The sequence below is a fragment of the Trachemys scripta genome, chromosome 14 (genome assembly GCF_013100865.1).
Source record: "Trachemys scripta elegans isolate TJP31775 chromosome 14, CAS_Tse_1.0, whole genome shotgun sequence".
NCBI lineage: Eukaryota > Metazoa > Chordata > Testudines > Emydidae > Trachemys > Trachemys scripta.
The window spans coordinates 19958791-19973054 of record NC_048311.1 but is presented as its reverse complement, the minus strand read 5'-3'; the positions used below and the strand labels follow the sequence as shown (position 1 = coordinate 19973054).

The 14264-nt window shown below is 48.0% G+C and overlaps 1 protein-coding gene across 5 annotated transcripts in view; it reads left to right on the top strand.

Annotated features, from left to right (window-relative positions):
- The window catches only part of LOC117887043, a 36079-nt gene that overhangs the window by 5012 nt on the left and 16803 nt on the right, over nt 1-14264 (top strand). For all 5 annotated transcript variants that reach the window (XM_034789275.1, XM_034789271.1, XM_034789272.1 and 2 more), the window contains exons 2-11: nt 5604-5711; nt 5974-6049; nt 7042-7198; nt 7583-7628; nt 10373-10431; nt 10544-10579; nt 12121-12173; nt 13068-13200; nt 13572-13768; nt 14202-14247. In XM_034789275.1, coding sequence (XP_034645166.1) covers nt 5604-5711; nt 5974-6049; nt 7042-7198; nt 7583-7628; nt 10373-10431; nt 10544-10579; nt 12121-12173; nt 13068-13200; nt 13572-13768; nt 14202-14247 — 911 coding nt within the window. The remainder of the gene's footprint in view (nt 1-5603; nt 5712-5973; nt 6050-7041; nt 7199-7582; nt 7629-10372; nt 10432-10543; nt 10580-12120; nt 12174-13067; nt 13201-13571; nt 13769-14201; nt 14248-14264) is intronic.

The following is a 14264-nucleotide window of genomic DNA, read 5'->3' as shown; positions in this document are numbered from 1 at the left end:
CCAGTGCTTAACTACCCTGACAGTTAGGAAGTTTTCCCTAATGTCCAGCCTAAACCTCCCTTGCTGCAATTTAAGCCCATTGCTTCTTGTCCTGTCCTCAGAGGTTAACGAGAACAGTTTTTCTCCCTCCTCTTTGTAACAACCCTTTATGTCCTTGAAAACTGTTATCATGTCCCCTCTCTCAGTCTTCTCTTCTCCAGACTAAACAAACCCAATTTTTTTCAATCTTTCCTCATAGGCCATGTTTTCTAAACCTTTAATCATTTTTGTTGCTCTTCTCTGGACTTTCTCCAATTTATCGACGTCTTTCCTGAAATGTGGTGCCCAGAACTAGACACAATACTCCAGTTGAGGCCTTATCAGCACGGAGTAGAGTAGAAGAATTAATTCTTGTGTCTTGCTTATAGCAGTCCTGCTAATACATCCCAGAATGATGTTCGGTTTTTTTGCAACAATGTTACACCGTTGACTCATATTTAGCTTGTGATCGACTATAACCCCCAGATCCCTTTCTTCAGTACTCCTTCCTAGGCCGTCATTTCCCATTTTGTATGTGTGCAATTGAGTGTTCCTTCCTAAGTGGAGTACTTTGCAATTGTCCTTATTGAATGTCATCCTTTTTACTTCAGACTCTTTGTCCAGATAATTTTGAATTTGAATCTAATCCTCCAAAGCACTTGCAACCCCTCCCAGCTTGGTATTGTCCACAAACTTTATAAGTCTACTCTCTATGCCATTATCTAGATCATTAATGAAGATATTGAACAGAACTGGGCCCAGGACCAATCCCTGTGGGACCCCACTTAATATACCCTTCCAGCTTGACTGTGAACCACGGATAACTAAGGCTGTGAGTCTGTCACGGATTCTGAGACTTTCCAGGACCTCTGTGACTTCTGCAGCTGGCAGGTGCGACTGACCCCAGGGCTGTCTGAGATGTGGCCCCGGGGCCAGCCGCACCGCCGCCCCCAGCACCAGTCCCTGGCTGCCCCCCCAGCACCAGCGGCGGTGCTCCTGGGCCGCCCCCCACCCCAACAGTGGCTGCGGCGGTCCCGGGCTGTCCCCCGCCAGCAATGGCAGTGGGGGTCCTGGGCCAGAAGGGCCGTCCCTCGCCAGCAGCAGCAGCGGTGGTGGTCCTGGGCAGCCTCTCACCAGAAGCAGCGGCAGTCCTGGGCCACCCTCCCACCCCAGCACCAGCAGGCGCCCCGGAGCCCCTCCAAGCACCAGCGGGTGCACCAGCAGGCACTCCGGAGGCCCCCCCAGCATGCGCCCCAGAATCTCCCTCCCCCAGTACGAGTGGGTGCCCTGGAACCTGCAGCCCCAGCGGGCGCCCCAGAGCAGCAACTGTGCCTCCGGAGTCCCCCAGAACCCCACAGCTTTAGCCAAGGGTATATAGTACAAGTCATGGACAGGTCACTGGGCCGTGAATTTTTGTTTATTGCCCGTGACCTGTCCATGACTTTTATTAAAAATACCCATGACTAAACTTTAGCCTTACTGATGATTACTCGCTGGGAACAGTTTTCCAACCAGTTATGCACCCACTTACAGTAGCTCCATCTAGGTTGTATTTTCCTAGTGTGTTTATGAGAAGGTCATGCAAGACAGTATCAAAAGCCATACTAAAGTCAAGATATACCACATCTACCGCTTCCCCCCATACACAAGCCTTGTTACCCTGTCAGAGAAAACTATTAGGTTGGTTTGACACGATTTGTTCTTGACAAATCCATGCTGACTGTTACTTATCACCTTCTTATCTTCTAGGTGTTTGCAAACTGATTGCTTGATTATTTGCTCCATTATCTTTCCAGGTACTGAAGTTAAGGTGTCTGATCTGTAATTCCCTGGGTTGTCCTTATTTCTCTTTTTATAGATGGGCACTATATTTACCCATTTCTAGTCCTCTGGAATCTCTGCCATCTTCCATGAGTTTTCGAAGATAATCGCTAATGGCTCAGATATCTCTTCAGTCAGCTCCTTGAGTATTCTAGGATGTATTTCATCAGGCCTTGGTGACTTGAAGACATCTAATTTGTCTAAGTAATTCCTTACTTGTTCTTTCCCTATTTTAGTCTCAGATCCTGCCTCATTTTCATCAGACTTCACTATGTTAGATGTCCATTGCTACTAAACTTTTTGATGAAAACTGAAACAAAAAAGTCACTTAGCACTTCTGCCATTTCCATGTTGTCTTTCCTCTCTCATTGAGTAACTGGCCTACCTACCATGTCCTTGGTCTTCCTCTTGTGTCTAACGTATCTGTAGAAAGTTTTCTTGTTACCCTTTGTCTTTAGGTAGTTTAATCTCGTTTTGTGCCTTGGCCTTTCTAATTTTGTCCCTACGTGCTTGTGGTACCAATTATTTGTTTATATTCATCCTTTGTAATTTGACCTGGTTTCCACTTTTTGTAAGACTCTTTTTTTGAGTTTCAGATCATTGAAGAGCTCCTGGTTAAGCCAGGATGGTTTCTCGCCATACTTCCTATCTTTCCTAAATCGGGGGATAGTTTGCTCTTTTGCCCTTAATAACATCTCTCTGAAAAACTGCCAACTTTCTTGAATTGTTTTCCCCCTTAGACTTGCTTCCCATGAGATCTTACCTACCAACTCCCTGAATTTGCTGAAGTCTGCCTTCTTGAAATTGATTATCTTTATTGTGCTGTTTTCCCTCCTACTGTTCCTTAGACTCATGATCTCTGTCATTTCATGATCACATTCACCCAAGCTGCCTTCCATTTTCAGATTCTTACCAGTTCCTCCCTATTTATCAAAATAAAATCTAGAACAGCCTATCCTCTGTTACTTTCTCCATCTTCTGAAGTAAAAAAATTGTCTCCCATGCATTCCAAGAATTTGTTGGATAATTTGTGCCATGCTATATTATTTTTCCAACAGATGTCTGGGTATTTGAAGTTCCCCATCACCACCCGGTCCTGCTTTGGATGGTTTTGTCAGTTGTTTTAAAAAAGCCTCCTCTATCTCTTCTTCCTAGTTAGGTGGTCAGTAGTAGATCCCTACCATGACATCACCCTTGTTTTTTACCTCTTTTATCCCTACCTAGAGACTTTCAACAAGTCTGTCTCCTATTTCCCTCTCAACCTCAGTCCAAGTATATACATTTTTGATATATAGACATCTAAGATACTGATTTGATTTCTGCCCTATGTTCCCTCTTGTCTCTCCCTTGTCACTGATATAATGGCCCATGCTCCCCCCAGATTTTGACCAGTCTTCATTTTTTTTTAACTTACTTGTGGGCTTTTGTCTCCTGCCCCCATTGAAATGAGTTTAAAGCCCTCCTGTCTAGGTTAGCCAATCTGTATCCAAAGATACACATTCCCTTCTTTGATAGGAGATGCCATCTCGGCTCAGCAGTCCTTCTTCCGAGAACAGAATTCTGTGGTGAAGGAAATTGACGCCCTCCTGTCAACATCATCTGCACAGCCAGACATCACCCCCAGGATGCATCTGTCTCTGCCTGGGCCCCTACTCTTGACTGGAAGGATCGAAGAGACCACCACATGCACCCCCAACTCCTTGACCCTCACTTCCAGAGCCCTGCAGTCACTTCTGATCTGCTCACAGATGGGGTAGTTGTTAGAGGGCCGGATGATCCTTGGCAGTCCCTCTGTAATGTGTCAGATATGGGCCCCTGGCAGGCAACATACCTCCTGGGATGCCATGTCAGGCTGACAGATGGGTGCCTCTGTCACCCTCAGAAGGGAACCACCAACCATCACTATCCTACATTTCCTCCTGGGAGTAGTGACTGTGATCCTCCCAGCCTTGGGGGTACAGAGCTTCTCCTCATCCACCTTTGGGGGTGATTCCTCATTGCTCATTGCCAGGGCAGCATAATGGTTCTTCATCACTGTGGTGGGTGGGTTGGGAGCAGGGGTGAAGCATTGCCTGCCGTCAGAAGTAACCAGCTGCCAGGTCTTCCCTGTGACAGAGCCATATCCTGTTCACCTAGGGGCATGACAGATGTCCTCTCTAGCTGGACACAGCTTCCCCAGCCTTGGAGGTTTCCATATGAATACACTCAATGAATTCCTCGTGGGCACGGATGTGCCTCAGCCTAGCTACCTCCTCCTGTTGCTCTCCTACCTGCTTCCTGAGAGATTTCACCAGCAGGCACCTTTCATACTGGACCGTCTCCCCAGCCTGACTTTCTGTGAGTGGGAAATGCAGGCGACAGTTCCTACAAATCCACACCAGGATCTGGGTAGAGGCCTCTGAGGTTAGGTTCCCTGTCTGGATGCAGGTGGAGGAGACAGGAGCAGCATTGGCATTGCTAAACATAGGGATTATATTACGACTCCCTCTCAAACTCCCCGGTTTGCTGCCCCTGTTCGCTAGCTTGTTATTATTTATACACCGCCAGCAATGCGCCCCGTGCTTCACAGAACCAGTTTGAAAGCTGGCCTGAGGAACTGACCGTGAAGAATAACTTGGGAGAGTATGGAGCAGACAGGTGTTACAGCAGCAGGAAGGAGATCCTTCTGCCTCAACCTGGGAGATCGCTGCTGCTGCCGAGCAGTGTTTGTAAGGAGACGAGGTTCTTAGTCCTCCTGACTTGCTCTTTATGGCAGAAGTGTAGGCTGTGGTTGAAAAGTGAGACTAGCTGTCAGGCTCCAGCTGGTTTCTAGCGATGTACTAGGAAGTAGGAGAGTGCTGCTGGCTTTAGAGAAACAGGGTGATAACGTGGCAGGAACCCAATAGAGAAAGTAAAACCGATCTACAGCAGGGCAGCCATGTCCTGTCTCAGGCAGCGATCAGAGCTTCCCCTATTCCCTGAGACAAGTTCTAAGCCGTTTTCTTCTGTATGTTGTGCTCCACCTCTCCAGATGGTAACAGGGCTGACCATCAGCTGTGAGTGAGCTGATAGAAAGGGGACAATTGCAGTTTCCAACCAAGCTGCTGAAATGCCCACCTTCCTTGTGGGTAGAAGGGAAGGGGGTGCTGGCTTTTGTACTCAGTTCTGCCAGGTGTCAAGTGCTCTCAAAAGCCATTGGCCGTCAAGGAGAGTTGAGGGTCTTGACGCATTTCAGTCTTGGGCCTTTTGTGCCTACTACAAAGGAAAGACTATGTGTGAATGCTTCACCTCATCAGTGCGCTTGATAGATATTGTCTAATCCTCTCTCTCCAGGGTGGTGAAGTGGTGCTATCCCCCCTTGTCTCGGTAGGGAAACTCAGCCGCAGGGGTTGTGACTTGCTCAGAGTCTGAGCTCTGTTAGCAGAGCTGGCATTAGAACTCTGGCAGTTCTGATGCCCAGCCCTGTGCTCTTTCCCTAGACCAAGTTACCTCTCATGAGCTAGGCCTGAAGCAAGGAGTGAGTTTGCTTTCCTCCTGGTATTTAACATTGATCTTATATCTCTGGGGGCTGAGCAAATGGTTTGACCATGTGACTTGAACTTGGTCTGTTCATGGACCTTCCTGCCAAATAGAACAACCTGATGGTAACAGACTGACTGCAGAGTTATTCCACAAGCTGTTGCTCTAGCTCTGGTTAAAAATACCAGCTCATCAAGACCAGTCCCACGAGAGGATGATGTGAACAGGTGCCCTCAGCATTCTGCTTGCCTCCCACTCTCTCACAGCGTGCATCCTCGCCATCAAGGAGGGGAGCAGCCCATGCACTGACGCCTCCCCGCACCTAGCCCCCTTCTGCGAGATCTTGGAAACGATCCTTCGAAAAGGAATTAAACGTGAGTGGCCACTTCTACTCCATGCACGCGGCAGGGGTTGGCGCGGGCCCGAAAGTGGGGGAGCAACACAGACTGGTGCAGGTGGTGCTTGTTAGTAAAGGACAAGCAGAGCCCAGGAACCACGGAGGCCTAGAACTCCCTGGGGAGTCGTGTGTGTTGGTTAGGAGTGACTCCATGCCTTTGCAGAATCTCCAAGGGAAGCGCTCTCCTGGTCACCTGTCAGAGGGCCTTCCTAAAGGAGCTCCTCTTCTCTCTCCTTCAGAGCCGGTGCTGGGCTTCAAGAGACGAGATTATTGGCACTGGTTAGAGCAGCTTCCTCAGCAGGATACCTGCATTGGGTGAGTGGCCTTTGAATGACAATATCCTGGACAATCTTTTGGGTCCGTTGCATGAAAAAATGGGGCGGAGTGTGTGTTATTGTGGAGGAGGGGGGGATGATGTTAATGCAAGTCCTCCGTTTGCAGCCCTTTGCAGCCACCCCCCTTGAACAGGTGCACGTACACTAGTTAAAACTGGATTATCCGGAGCTCAACGCACAAAGAAAGGATTTTTGGATAAATAGCCTGGTTTTAAACTGGCTCAGGGCCTTCTTCCTGATCCAGCCAATGGACAGGACCCCTGGTCCCTGGAGAGCCCCAATCCTTGGGGAGGGGATGAAAGGTCTGGGCCTACTGAGGCCCCATAAGACTGGTTGCTTGTTCCAAGCTGAAACTGTGATGAACTTGAAACCCCTTGGGTGGGGTTTTAAAGGACTGTTTCTGCCAGAGCCCCCGTTAGAGTTGGGGTGATCTCTGGTAAGCTTATTAGCATGCGTGGAGGTTCTTTTATTGTTTTTCAAGATGTGTTCTCTGTAGCGCTTGTACCTTAAGAGCACAGGAGGCTTGCATCGGGAGAAATGCGTGGTAATTTATAACCGCAGCAATTACACTGTATGCCGGCTCTGGAGGGAAAGGAAGCAAAGGCCTTTTCAGGCAGACTGACTTTGCGGGTCAATTCACAGTATGATCAGGAAGCAGTGCAACTTGGAAATACACTGGTCAGAAGGGAGTGAGACACATGTCTCCACCCAGGAGAGGTGATGAGCAGGGGAGCTGGAAACCTGAGAGTGGGTCCCCTTGCTGGACCCTACAGGGGGAATACAGGTGCAGTTGCCCTGAACTGTGACAGGTGCCATTACAGAAACTGGCACAATGACTTGCTCCTGGAAGAGAACCCCATTACAAGTGAGTGACCAAGACCCCTTTGGCAGATGACCAGAGCCTGGGAATGGGTCGTCACCTGCCGATGCTGTAAATGTTTCCTGCTACCTCTTCATATTTCTTCTTTATAGGGTGACCCCCTTGTCAATCATGGTAGAGAAAGCCAGTTCCTGTGAGAAGGTGCTGACAGCTCAGGGACGAGGGCGGTACTTCCTGCGCCTAGCTTTAAATCAGAAGTTACTAGCTACTGCCATTCAACAGCTGGCTCGGAATCCAAAACTGCTGGAGGTAGGAAGAGCTTTCAGCATGAAATATCTTTATGATGAGGGGCAGCAGGGAACTGGGTTTGGGTAAACTAAGAACTGATCCAAATCTTGGACCAAAGGAGAAAGCTTTTTTTTTTTTGCTTGAACCTCTGTATTTTATAATTCCAGCCTGGCCAAAAATTGAACAGGCTCCAGAGGATTCAAATAAAAATCCAGGCTTTTGGGTGCCAAGCTAAAACCACCTTCTAGAACAAATTTGGGGTCATTCATTTGTGTGTGTGCCATGGATGCAATTTAAAGTGTAGAATTTTAGATGGTTTTGTGGCCATGTTGTTCAGTTGATGGTGTGCAACTAAATCGTGTGTATCTGTGTGTGTGTGTTTGTTTTTAAATTTTTTAATTTCAGTGTTACGATCCTCTGGTCTCAGTGCTGGGAAATGAAGATTTCATGGGTAAGGTTGAGACTTCCTCCAAAATTCAGTAATGTCATTTAAAAAAACCCAACAACACACAAATTGGTTGAGATGTAGGTCTAAAAATATTTCCCCCCATTTATGAAGCGAAGATGACTGAAAGCCAGGGTATGCAATCTTGTATTCTGGAAAACCTCCAGTTTATTTATAATTCCTGGATTTACTATAGCTTCCATCCTGCGCTTCTTATTCATACAATTCCTAAGGAGTTGTATCTGAGTAAGGACGCTGTGATGGAACCATTTCAAGGGATGACATGAGATTATTATTTTGAAGTCAGGATGAAATTAATCCCTGGTGTTACTCCGTAGACTTCAGCAGAGTTTACACCAGAGGATGAATTTGACCTTCATCACTAAGAAATAACCTTTGGCGATGAATGATTATAAGAAAACTCTGTTCCCTAACCGGGACAGAAAAGAAGGATGGGCTGGGACTCCAAGAGCTGGGTTAAATTCCTGGCTCTGCCACAGAATTCCTTTATGACCTTGGGCAAGTCACATGATCTCTCTGTTCCTCAGTTTCCCATCTGTAAACTATGGATCCTAATACCTTCTTTCTTCTACCCTGGTCTATTTAGCTGTAAACTAAACTAGGGTGAAGACAACACAATCAGCTGAGATCTCTAAGCACTACTGTAATACAGGAAAAAAATCAGCCTCCTTTTAGTCAGACCCAAAACTTTGGCCTTGTGAGGGTGTTTTTATTCTAAGTTTTACCAAACCTAAAACGAATAGAAATAACACTTAAAAAAAAAAAAAAAAGCCAATGAAACAATTCTTGTTTGGATCTAAACCTCCCCCCACAGCATTTGCAGCCCAGGTGTCACAACCCAGTGCTAGAGCAGTGAGCGAAGCTAAGGTCTGTTTTATTGTCTAGGCGGAAGGAAGTGGTAAAATCTAAGTAAGCAGTCTCGGTGCTGGGGAGGTACATTAGACATTTATCATTCAGTTTGAATCAATCACAAGGTGGTGTTAGAGATCTGAGATGGAAATGTTAAATAGGATGATTTGTAACTGGAGTGTTTCTTTAAGTAAACTGCAAAAGTCTGATGTCGTGTAGGTAACTCTTAGCAGCCTAAACCCTACTGGTCCCAGGTGAGGATGTCAGAACTGAACACTTTTCCAGCTATTATGAAAGGCTGGAATGCTGTGTGTCTCCATCAGCAGCTATTCTCCCAAGAGTACCGGGACAGGGAGAAAGCCTTTTCTTTTGATTATGATAAATAACTGGTGGTAAAACTGTCCCTAGATTGCTTTTAAATCACTTAGGACTTCTAGTTGAAGTCTAAGTCACACGGAGGGATAGCTCAATGGTTTGAGCATTGGCCTGCTAAACCCAGGGTTGTGAGTTCAATCCTTGAGGGGGCCACTTAGGGATCTGGGGCAAAATCAGTACTTGGTCCTGCTAGTGAAGGCAGGGGGCTGGACTTGATGACCTTTCAAGGTCCTTTCCAGTTCTAGGAGATGGGATATCTCCATTAATTTTAATTTATATAATTGCACGGTTAGCATTGGAGAGGAAGGATGGACTGGAGATTAAAACACAGAAGTGGAAGAAAGTTACCTGCTAGTCGTGGTTTCTATGATTCAAAGCCTGTTGAAGTCAATGGAAAGACGCTCATTGACTTCAATGGGCTTTGGATTGAGGCCCATGTAGAGTGACCAGATGTCCTGGTTTTATAGGGACAGTCCCGATATTTGGGGCTTTGTCTTATATAGGCACCTATTGCTCCCCCCACCCCGTCCCGATTTTTCACATTTGCTGTCTGGTCACACATAGGCCCACGTGTATTGCATTTGTACTCCAGATGGGTGTCTGGACTAGGTTTTGAGGGTATTTTGCACAAGTGTCCCACTAGTGCGGTTCCACCAGTGGTAGCGCTGCAGCGGGGGCTGTTATAGACAAGGCTCTGACGGGATGTTCTTGCAAAAAAAACCTGGCATTAACAAGGCCTTAGAATCCTGGCCCTGGCCAGTAGCAAAGTGGATAGGGGGTGAAAAACCAACATTCCGTAAGTGAAGGTCTAAAAGCCCTGCTAACCAGCTGGCCGATTGCCTGTGTCTCCACAGGCCAGTGTGCTCATGGAGCCATCCCTTTCCCTGTCCAGAGTGCTTCTTGGTCAGTTGTTTTTCTGTAGCTGAGTTAGAATTCTATTTCATGCCATGAGGTTAGTTTGTCTGCTGTGTGGCTTTGGTCAGAGTTCTGTGACTGTGTGACATAGCACGCAGGTCCTACAGTGCAGACCTGGAGAGAGCTGGGGTCTTTTCCTGGCTCTGTCACAGCCTTGCTGTGTGAACTTAACCATGATCCTGCAATGGACTCAGTCTGGTTGGACCCCGTGACCAAGTCACTTTGCCTTTTTGTTTTCCCGTCTCTAAAATGGGGATAATAATCCCTGTTTCACAGGCTGCCATGAGGTTTAATCCATTGAGGTTTGTAAAGTGCTTTGAGATCCTTAGATGTAAGGCACTGGAGAAGTGCAAAATATTGTTGGTATGTACAGTTGGGCAAGTATTGTTATTCTGAATACAGTATGACCCTGAGGATCTAAAACTCCCTGTTGTCCAAATTGGGGGGTATGTCCTCTATTGTCTTCTACTGACGTGGAAAATCTCTTCTGATCTGGACCTCTGCAGTGTCCCTGGGACATGGGGATAAGCCAGTATGCAGCTGGTGAGGAGTCTGGCAGTAATGTTGGCTCTTGGTCCCCCCTCTTACAGAGCCGTTCCTCTCACTGATGCTGGTGGTGTCAGAGATGAATTTCTCCCTGGATCTGCAGGTACGGTAATAAATTGGTCTAGGCAGCAGCTTTGTGTGTCTAACATAACTGTGTGTGCAGAGGTCTTCGTCTCCTTACTTGACACAGTTGCTCTGCTGTGCTTTGTCTGCAGAATTCCAGTTTCTTGGATGAAAGTTGGCTGCTGCCGGTAAGACTCTGCTTCTCCTTCTGATGCGGGATCCAAGATTTTATTCTTCCTCCTTCCATCTGCTGGGTGGCCCCTTGCTGATTAGCTGGATCATAAACACAGAACATTGTTAGACTTCAAGAGACACTGCCAGGTTGAAAATCATTGGGCTAGATGGTGCAAATCGGCATAGCTCCATTGAAGCCAATAAAGTGCCATCTGTTTACATGGGCTGAAGATCTAGCCCATTATGTGATTCCTTAAAATAGGTCCTGAACCAGCAAACACTTACTCCCCTGATTCACTTTACTCCCTTGGGTCCCAGGGACCATTCCTGCTAGTAAAGTGAAGCAGGTAAGTCAGTGTTTACAGGACTGGGGCTAAGTTACTAACATCGCAGGTATCTAAAATTGGAGGAATTTTTAAAATCTAAGTCCCTATTATTACTGCTGCTCTTGTACATCTTGCATTTCTCTGGGTTCAGACAATGAAAATAGGTCGGTCAGTTTCACTCAGTTCCATTTTTCTGGCTTTCTTGTGCTAGGAGGTTGCAAACCTGCAGGGAAGTGTTAATTTCTTTTAAAATTATCCCCTCCCCCTTTCCACTGGATTTTCAAAATCTTAGAAATAGTTCTGTTGGTCTTCATTCATTTATTTTTTACATATATATATATATATATATAATAAAAAAAATAAAAAAAAACAAAGATCTGGGATGGAATTCAGGTTGCACCGAAGCCAAATGCAAAACTCCCATTGACTTTCATGGGCCCAGGATTTCACCCACGGTGCCTGCCCCTAAAAGGCTTACAACTGAATGGACTGCATTTCAGGTTGCCTGTGTCCCTTTAATTAACGTGGCATGATGGGAAGTGTTTCTCGGGGGGGAAATACAAGGTTTGTGTGTGTGTCCTGCAGACTAATTCCTCCAGAGTCTGCCTTGGCCCTGCCTAAATCCCAGGTTAGAGACCCGCAGTGAATGACCGTGTGTCAGTGAGGTCAGAAAGCTGCCTGCCCAGAAGGAGATGGCTCCAGGGGTTAGTAATGGGACAGGGAACCTGTGGCTCCACTGTCCAAAGGTCGTTACAACATGGCAACCTAAGAAGTATGGGGATGGGTGGCCAGCCCTGGCCTCCGTCCAGTGTTTAGCAGGCCGGAGTCTGTCTCAAAAAGCACCACCACAGTCACCGCTCTGATTGGCAGTTTCAGCAGAGAGGCTGAAGACTGAACAAACTTTGGCTGATCATCTTAGGCGGGCGTTTAGCAGACTCTGGAAAGACATGGCGGTGGGTGCTCGAGGTTGGGTTGGAGGCCCATGGGTGGGGCTCTAAGGGGGAACGCTCACTGCTGCTGCACGTCTTCTGTGGATAAATGGATGACCTCAGACTCCAGAGCTCTCAGGCTGGCGTCTCTCAGAGCAATTCCCCCAAATGTAAATGGAGCAAATACTAATGGGGACAAAATGCCCCCCTCCTTGCCAAGGCTGAAAGGCGCTGGAGAGGGGATTCTTGTGCTCCCTGGAGCCATTGCTGGAGGCTGTCCTGACAGATGCTGTGTTCTAGGTGTGCATGACCTATGAGACTGTACCCTGCAGAGAACTGGGGATGGTGCTCAGGTAAGAGACCAGCTTTCCTCCTCCCTTCCCCTACTGTTCAGCAGCCTCACGTCCGCATTGCAGTGGGTGCTGCTGGGATCTATGGACTTATCATAGAATCGTAGGACTGGAAGGGACCTCAAGAGGTCATCTAATCCAGACCCCTGCACTCGTAGCAGGACTAATTATTTAGACCATTCCTGACAGGTGTTTGTCTAACCTGTTCTTAAAAATCTCCAATTATGGAGATTCCACAACCTCCCTAGGCAATTTATTCCAGTGCTTAACCACCCCGACAGTTAGAAAGTTTTTCCTAATGTCCAACCTAAACCTCCCTTGCTGCAATTTAAGCCCATTGTTTCTTGTCCTACCCTCAGAGATTAAGAAGAACAATTTTTCTTCCTCCTCCTTGTAACAACCTTTTACATACTTGAAAACTGTTATGTCCCCTCTCAATCTTCTCTTTTCCAGACTAAACAAACCCAATTTTTTAATCTTCCCTCATAGGTCATGTTTTCTAGACCTTTAATCATTTTTGTTGCTCTTCTCTGGACTCTCTCCAATGGCCGTGGCCTGGGCCACGTCCCTGATTAGATGCCAACCTGACCCGGGCTGAAAGTGCTCCCAAGGCAGGGCGCATGCCCCATGCCAAAACCAGGGGAAGGATGACTTGAATGGCAAGCTTGCACCCATTACACCCCAAAACCCCAAATGCCAATGGACTCTGCGAGCAGCTGCCTTGTTCTCCAGTGAGCAAAAGGGCTGTAACTGGCTGGACCCACCTCCGGTTTGGGCCAAGGGAGGTAGAGCCACATTAGTTCTTCTTCTGGCCCGAGGAATCCTGCATCCCCAGCTGCTTAGGATGTTTTCATCCGGACCTTCCAACTGAACTCTGTGTCTCGGCTCTGCCATCAGGTACTTGGACGGTCGGATCTTCGTCATCGAGGTGCTTCCCGAGAGCCAGGCAGAGGTGGATGAGGTGGTGCTGGCTGGAGACGTCATTGACGAGATCAGTGGCTTTTCCCTGAGAAATGCACGCAACGGACAGGTGGGGGGAAGCGCGCTGGGTCAGAAGAACTCCTGCCTTGAGAAGCTGATGTGCCGCCCCCCTCTCCTGGGATCCTGTCTCAAGTGAAAGCCTCACTGGTGTGTGGGGCAGGGGTGGGAGTTGCAGAGGGATGAGGTGTCTGGCCGTGGGATGAGTACAGAACAATTTCCCTGATCTCAGCGAGCAGGAAGGGGAAGAACGATGTGTTGGCAGCTTGTGGCTGGATCCCAAGGGCGGGGCCGGGTTGTTCCATTGTTAACAGCTATTGAGAGTACACACAGCTACACCACAGAAAGCAGGGAGGGGATTGGCATGGGATGATCCAAGCCCCCTGCCCTCAATGAGTGCCCTGGCTCTCTCTTCTCCTTCAGGCAGGGACTGTGCTGCAGAAGCTGAAGGGCAAGCCCCTGAGCTTCCGCATGATCCGGTGGAAGTGGCACGACGGAGGGATGTACAAGCCGCTGCTGCCCTACCTGAACGTGCTGAGGGAGAAGGTCCCCAGCTTCCAGCTCCAACAGGAGCACAGACACAAAGAGGAGAAGGAGGAGCGGTGCCTGCAGGGGGGCAGGTAGGGCCGGCTGGAACTGAGGAGTGCGCGTCGGTAGGGGTGACATGATTCCATGTGCCCAGCATTGGGTTAGCCCCGAGCTTGGGAAATGAAGCCAAGCCGGGATGGGGAAGGGAGTAGAGGTCCCTGTTACATATGTGGGGCTGGGCAGCGCACTGCAGTGTGTGCTCCGGAGCAGTCCTCAGCATCCAACACACAAAAGAGCAGCTGCTCTTTTGCGCTGAAACGCATGCTCCACGCCCAAGGATTGTGGAGATCCTTAAGATTGGTGTCAGTATTGTGACTCGTCTAGAATCTCAACCGTAAAGCAGCCAGCATCATTCCGTTCTGGGGATGAGTGGGTTTGGTGCATGCTTTAAGTTGTGCCGTAGCAAGACATCTTAGAGGAGCTATGCATGGACTCCCTGTCTTAATTCTGTTTCTTCCTCCCCAGGCTACTGTACAACCTGCGGTACCTGGGCCAGGCCAATGTCGGAAAGGTACTGTTGTGATTCTG